The sequence below is a fragment of the Ylistrum balloti genome, unplaced genomic scaffold (assembly GCF_031769215.1).
Source record: "Ylistrum balloti isolate Yb309-2 unplaced genomic scaffold, AGI_CSIRO_Ybal_v1 Utg370332, whole genome shotgun sequence".
NCBI classification, from domain to species: Eukaryota; Metazoa; Mollusca; class Bivalvia; order Pectinida; family Pectinidae; genus Ylistrum; species Ylistrum balloti.
In genome coordinates this window covers 1,347,680-1,355,646 of record NW_026782241.1, presented here as the reverse complement: position 1 = coordinate 1,355,646, position 7,967 = coordinate 1,347,680, and the positions used below count along the sequence as shown (strand labels likewise).

The 7,967-nt window shown below is 39.5% G+C and overlaps 1 protein-coding gene across 1 annotated transcript; it reads left to right on the top strand.

The window, feature by feature from the left end:
• Positions 1 to 1,162: 1,162 nt before the first annotated feature.
• LOC132553518 (ribosome-binding protein 1-like) lies at positions 1,163 to 2,508 on the top strand. Its single transcript, XM_060217766.1, has 3 exons — positions 1,163 to 1,189; positions 1,733 to 2,017; positions 2,137 to 2,508. The coding sequence occupies exons 1-3, from the start codon at positions 1,163 to 1,165 to the stop codon at positions 2,506 to 2,508; spliced, it is 684 nt and encodes a 227-aa protein (XP_060073749.1).
• The last annotated feature ends 5,459 nt before the right edge of the window (positions 2,509 to 7,967 follow it).

Sequence of the window (7,967 nt, the reverse complement as noted above, 5' to 3'; positions counted from 1 at the left end):
CAAAAATGCGAAACACGTAGTTCTAGCTCAAAATCGATGAGGGAATATTTAACAGAGGAAAGTTTGCATAATAACTTTTAAAATGTATTAGATAGCATCACAGCCTGCTATACTGAGAAATGTTCTACGTCTTTGTGCGATGTGAAGCGTGCTTAATGGTTCCGTTGTTGTATACGCTGTTTTCATTGTCACATTATTCACATGGATTGACATGGAAAATTGGTCTTAATCTTCTTATCATGAATCTCCGTGTAATCTTGCCTCTGTTGATTTTTTTTCTCAATTTTAATGATCTTTGGTTTAAACTATGATAATGTTTTCATGTTTGTATTTTTTGTTGTTTTTATAGTGTGTTTAGGGTTGCAAGGTTACTGGCCTTGAATTATAATATAAGAAATTCCCCTAGGGTAATTTCAAAAAAAGAGAGAATATATACAAATATATATACTTTTGAAACTGTAGACGAAAACGTCTTTCGTAGACAATTGCTGTTGAAACATCCTAGCCAAGTAACATAGGCAATGCTCCTGTTTTATTTGAATTTAAAAAAAAAATGAGTTTAAATTTTGTCAATATTGGTATCTGAAAGATGTAAACCAAACAGCCGAAGGGCTGAAATGGAAAATAATTCCCGCAAATCAATCATGTTATAGAAGCCAGTGATTCTGTGCAATGAGATCCGATAGCAAACACAATACCCTCAACCTCTAACGCAGATTCCATTGTCGACAAGGTGAGCTATGTAGAATGTGTCATGTGCTAATCAGAGTGATGGTCATTCCTGGAGGGGCTCTTCCGTATTGTTCGAGTGTTTTAGTCTTTTTAAAGCTAAGCGTCATTCACCTAAAAAGGTGAGAAAAAAAACCAAAAACGGAAAAATTGTTATCCCAACACAAGGTAAAGCAAGGTTAGAATCCATGGCAACGAAAATGGAGAAATTGTTATCCCAACACAAGGTAAAGCAAGGTTAGAATCCATGGCAACGAAAATGGAGAAATTGTTATCCCAACACAAGGTAAGACAAGGTTAAATCCATGGCAACGAAAATGGAGAAATTGTTATCCCAACACAAGGTAAGACAAGGTTAAATCCATGGCAACGAAAATGGAGAAATTGTTATCCCAACACAAGGTAAGACAAGGTTAAATCCATGGCAACGAAAATGGAGAAATTGTTATCCCAACACAAGGTAAGACAAGGTTAAATCCATGGCAACATAAACTAAGAAAGGATCATCGAAATGGAAGAGGAGAAGCGTTTGAAATAAAGAAACAAAAGGAATTAAGAATGGAGAAACTGACACCTAAAGAGAAGTGCATTCATTGGTAGAGACTGGTACATCACTACCAGTAAAACAGAAAGAAAACAAAGAAAAAATAATTCCAGTCAGAAAGGTTATGTTAGAAACTAAGACAAGATCAAAGATTTACAGCAATTAAGCACATAAAGCCACAGTTGAAGGGTAAAATAAGCCTTCTTAAGTACTAAAAATCCGCGGGTTTTGCTATACAGCGGTCATTAATACCAAAATCCATAGGTGATGGTATGGTTAGGGTAGTTGTTTGTTCTGGAAACCTGTATGTTTTTTTATACCTAGCGACCATCAGTACAGAAATCTACAGCCGAAGGGTAGACATAGACTTTTATCACAAATTTAATGTGTACAGCTGCCACTTTTACACAACTCCACAGGATACATAGGACAAAAAAAACCATATCGACGAGCCTCTAGCGGCCTTCAGACCAGGGTATACAGCAGCATTCAGCAAAAGGCCAGGAATACAGCGGCATTCAGCAAAAGGTCAGGGTATGCAGCGACCTTCAACAAAAGACCAGGGTGTACAGTGACCTTCAGCAAAAGGCCAGGGTATACAGCGGTCTTCAGCAAAAGGCCAGGGTGTACAGTGACCTTCAGCAAAAGGCCAGGGTGTACAGCGACCTTCAGCAAAAGGCCAGGGAATACAGCGGTCTTCAGCAAAAGGCCAGGGTGTACAGCGACCTTCAGCAAAAGGCCAGGGTATACAGCGGTCTTCAGCAAAAGCCCAGGGTGTACAGCGACCTTCATCAAAAGGCCAGGGTGTACAGCGACCTTCAGCAAAAGGCCAGGGTATACAGTGACCTTCAACAAAAGGCCAGGGTATACAGCGGTCTTCAGCAAAAGGCCAGGGTATACAGCGACCTTCAGCAAAAGGCCAGGGTATACAGCGACCTTCAGCAAAAGGCCAGGGTGTACAGCGACTTCCAGCAAAAGGCCAGGGTATACAGCGGTCTTCGTCAATAGGCCAGGGTATACAGCGACCTTCAGCAAAAGGCCAGGGTATACAGCGACCTTCAGCAAAAGGCCAGGGTGTACAGCGACCTTCAGCAAAAGGCCAGGGTGTACAGCGACCTTCAGCAAAAGGCCAGGGTATACAGCGGTCTTCAGCAAAAGCCCAGGGTGTACAGCGACCTTCATCAAAAGGCCAGGGTGTACAGCGACCTTCAGCAAAAGGCCAGGGTATACAGTGACCTTCAACAAAAGGCCAGGGTATACAGCGGTCTTCAGCAAAAAGCCAGGGTATACAGCGGTCTTCGTCAATAGGCCAGGGTATACAGCGACCTTCAGCAAAAGGCCAGGGTGTACAGCGACCTTCAGCAAAAGGCCAGGGTATACAGCGACTTTCAGCAAAAGGCCAGGATGTATAGCGACTTCCAGCAAAAGGCCAGGGTGTACAGCGACTTCCAGCAAAAGGCCAGGGTGTGCAGCGAAGACAAATAATCATGTAACCAGTTTTCCATTATTTGTATGCAGCATCCGTTATCAAGTTAATCACAGAAACCCTTTAGCAAAGGCATCCACATTTGAGTATATAGCGGCTTTTAGCACCTAAATTTACAGTCAATATATTCAGCGCACATAGATATCCACAGATAAACGGTATGCAGCGCCATGTATCACAAACATCTTTACTGGAAAGGTACATGAAAATTAATTATCTTGACCTGTTATTGATAGAATAATTAATTATTGTCGTGTTCAGTCGCGATAGAGTTAACATTCACGCGATCTAATACACTGATTCTGTTACCGTATATCTATCACCGTGACGTGTGAAGTCCACAAACAACGTCTATTGACAACAGGGACATTTTAACAGCATTGCTTTGATATGTGAATATTGTTGACACTTAGTCAAGAAACAGAGGTGAAAATCATGGAGTTTAATTTCCAAACAACTATGGTTGAGCGATATTACATCAAAAGGGGTGATTTCATAAAAAAAAAAACATAATTAATGAAATTATTTTTACTTAGCGTGTTACCGTACAAACATCATGTTTTATTCCTATTTTTATCGACTGTTAATGTCCTCGTTAACAGAAATTTGATTAATCCTAATTAAGTGACATCAAAAACAAATATCCTTTCTGTTTGCTTTAAATATTGCCTATTTAATATTTAAACTTATGTCAGAAGAGTTATTGACTTAATGTGTAATCGAATAGGATGGCACACAAGGTAGGATCACATACAGTGAAGAATTTACATGACATGCAAGGTAGAATGTTTATGACATACAAGGTAGAATGTACATGACATTCAAGGTAGGATGTACATGACATACAAGGTACAATGTACATGACATACCAAGTATGATGTACATGACATACAAGGTACGATGTACATGACATACAAGGTAGGATGGCATACAAGGTAGGATGTACATGACATACAAGGTAGGATGTACATGACATACAAGGTAGGATGTACATGACATACAAAGTAGAATGTTCATGACATACAAAGTAGGATGTACATGACATACAAGGTAGAATGTACATGACATACAAGGTAGGATGTACATGACATACACGGTAGGATGTACATGGCATACAAGGTAGGATGTACATGACATATTAAGTAGAATGTTCATGACATACAAAGTAGGATGTACATGACATACAAGGTAAAATGTACTTTCCATTATAAAGGTAAGATATAGCTTCTTATACCAGGCGAATACAATAAACCTTTAACAGAGACGCGCTTCTCATTTAAAGAGCAGATTCATTTGTTACCATCATTCTTTGAAAAAGATTATGGTGGCGAACACAGATTTCGAAAGAAGTTTGTCTCATTCTAAATATGGTATGTTTACTTGTATAGTGCAGAAAGGATGTCTATTTTTACGAAACAGAAACATTACAAAGAAAGTATGAACTGAAGGCATCACACGGATTCTATACACCTTAGGGGTTTAACAATTGTGATAGAGGTGAATAATATGTATACACAATTGTCTGGTAAGACCTTCCGACAAATAGCTGGCATACTTATGGAAGTAAACTGCGTTCCTCTCTTGACCTGTTTTTTGTTTCCATACGAAGTTGATGTTTTAAGAGGTATAAAAGATCTTACGAAGTCCTTCAATTTCAATTTCACATACTTGTATATTTATGATATCTTGTCACAAGACAAAAATATTTTTGATCATGTCTATCGTATATAACTCTAAAAATTGGAAATCAAAGACACGACAAACTATTCTACATCTGCCGCTTACTAAGACAGTTCTCTGTCAAGCCGTATAAAAAGCGTAACGAATTTAATATTCTTATTGGAAAATTTCCATTTCTGGAGAGCAAACCCCTGCATCCCAAACCTACGATATTTACATGCTGAAGCTGATTCAATATTCAAGGGTTGGTTCCCAAAATCACGATTTCTCCTACAATTTACAGGCTACATCTCAACACAGGGTGCTAAGAGACACAGATTTATAAAGATACTGGAAAAATGTATAGCCCTCATATATAATGATCTTAGCAGGAAAATCCCTTGTACGATAGGAAGCTGGGCATATTTGATGCTCATTAGCATGCATGGTAGTTCCGTTGGTGTTTACCTTGCTCTCATTTTACGTTTTTCACGTGTTTCAACGCGGATCTTTCTTTCGTTTATATTTTCCCTATTTTCCATCGAATTTTAGTTTAATACAGATTTTGTTGACATGTCAGCATTTTCTCTGTTGTTCCCACAAACCATACTAGAACGACGGTTTACTATAAGAATAGTCAAATGGAACATGGGTTATGTAAGCAAGCTTAACCACCGCTCTAACTCCACGAGAAAAGTACAATAACACACGATGAACGATAACTGTTATTCAACAAGAAACAAGGAATATCTTTAACATCTTTGGTGTTCTTTCCGGATAACACATCATTGTAAAACATGAAACGCATCGAATTTTACTGCAACTGTAAATCACTATCTCCATTTTGACATTTTCACCCATGTCGATTTTTCTTGTTCCTCCAAACATGTATTCTATTTTTCTACATACGCTGTAGATGGATGAATAGATCGATATATTCAACGTTGGTAACAGGTATAACATAATCAGAAAAGATCAGCATGATGTAAAGAGAAAATTACGTTAGATAAAATCAACTCATCCCAATATACATGTAGTGAAAGCTTAAATGACGTTAGCATGCTTTAAAAATCGAAAAATACGGAACACATACATGATTTAGCGATTCACGTAGATGAGACAACTACGGTCTATTACAAAAGGCTTTATCAAGTATGATCATACACGCATGTTAACACAGCCACTTACAAAACACGAACCGCGCGTACCAATAACAAATAAACGAGTTGCCATTGTCAGAAAAATCGTCATTACCATTTTAGCAGTTTGACTCGAGGTGGTAATTATAACTTGGCTTCCAAAGCATTTAAAAAAAGAATGATTCGGTCCTCATTAAAGACACATATTCCCAAAGTACCTGGATTTGTTTGATGATTGGGTTTCCAAAAGTTTACACACCCACACACCCACACCCTCACACACACACACACACACACACACACACACACACACACACACACACACACACACACACACACACACACACACACACACACACACACACACACACACACACACACACACACACCACACACACACACACACACACACACACACACACACACACACACACACACACACACACACACACACACACACACACACACACACACACACACACACACACACACACACACCCTCCCACACACACACACACACATACACACACACACACACACACAAAAGACAAAAACCTGAGTAACACAACATGTTACACCGACAAGTCTCCTAACTACACAGAAACAAGAGTAACACAACATGTTACACCGACAAGTCTCCTAACTACACAGAAACAAGAGTAACACAACATGTTACACCGACAAGTCTCCTAACTACACAGAAACAAGCGTAACACAACATGTTACACCGACAAGTCTCCTAACTACACATAAACAAGCGTAACACAACATGTTACACCGACAAGTCTCCTAACTACACAGAAACAAGAGTAACACAACATGTTACACCGACAAGTCTCCTAACTACACAGAAACAAGAGTAACACAACATGTTACACCGACAAGTCTCCTAACTACACAGAAACAAGAGTAACACAACATGTTACACCGACAAGTCTCCTAACTACACAGAAACAAGCGTAACACAACATGTTACACCGACAAGTCTCCTAACTACACAGAAACAAGAGAAACACAACATGTTACACCGACAAGTCTCCTAACTACACAGAAACAAGCGTAACACAACATGTTACACCGACATGTCTCCTAACTACACAGAAACAAGCGTAACACAACATGTTACACCGACAAGTCTCGTAACTACACAGAAACAAGAGTAACACAACATGTTACACCGACATGTCTCCTAACTACACAGAAACAAGCGTAACACAACATGTTACACCGACATGTCTCCTAACTACACAGAAACAAGCGTAACACAACATGTTACACCGACAAGTCTCCTAACTACACAGAAACAAGAGTAACACAACATGTTACACCGACAAGTCTCCTAACTACACAGAAACAAGCGTAACACAACATGCTACACCGACAAGTCTCGTAACTACACAGAAACAAGAGTAACACAACATGTTACACCGACAAGTCTCCTAACTACACAGAAACAAGCGTAACACAACATGTTACACCGACAAGTCTCCTAACTACACAGAAACAAGCGTAACACAACATGTTACACCGACAAGTCTCCTAACTACACAGAAACAAGCGTAACACAACATGTTACACCGACAAGTCTCGTAACTACACAGAAACAAGAGTAACACAACATGTTACACCGACAAGTCTCCTAACTACACAGAAACAAGCGTAACACAACATGTTACACCGACATGTCTCCTAACTACACAGAAACAAGAGTAACACAACATGTTACACCGACAAGTCTCCTAACTACACAGAAACAAGCGTAACACAACATGCTACACCGACATGTCTCCTAACTACACAGAAACAAGAGTAACACAACATGCTACACCGACAAGTCTCCTAACTACACAGAAACAAGCGTAACACAACATGTTACACCGACAAGTCTCGTAACTACACAGAAACAAGAGTAACACAACATGTTACACCGACAAGTCTCCTAACTACACAGAAACAAGCGTAACACAACATGTTACACCGACAAGTCTCGTAACTACACAGAAACAAGAGTAACACAACATGTTACACCGACAAGTCTCCTAACTACACAGAAACAAGCGTAACACAACATGCTACACCGACAAGTCTCCTAACTACACAGAAACAAGCGTAACACAACATGCTACACCGACAAGTCTCCTAACTACACAGAAACAAGCGTAACACAACATGTTACACCGACAAGTCTCGTAACTACACAGAAACAAGAGTAACACAACATGTTACACCGACAAGTCTCCTAACTACACAGAAACAAGCGTAACACAACATGTTACACCGACAAGTCTCCTAACTACACAGAAACAAGAGTAACACAACATGTTACACCGACAAGTCTCCTAACTACACAGAAACAAGCGTAACACAACATGTTACACCGACAAGTCTCCTAACTACACAGAAACAAGAG

What these genes read in the sequence shown, in the direction of transcription:
- LOC132553518 (XM_060217766.1), top strand. Translation starts at nt 1,163, where the DNA reads ATGGAGAAATTGTTATCCCAACACAAG. An exon ending in AATTGTTATCCCAACACAAG is followed by an intron (nt 1,190 to 1,732) that starts GTAAGACAAGGT and finishes ACGAGCCTCTAG; the next exon opens with CGGCCTTCAGACCAGGGTAT. An exon ending in ACCTTCAGCAAAAGGCCAGG is followed by an intron (nt 2,018 to 2,136) that starts GTATACAGCGGT and finishes ACAAAAGGCCAG; the next exon opens with GGTATACAGCGGTCTTCAGC.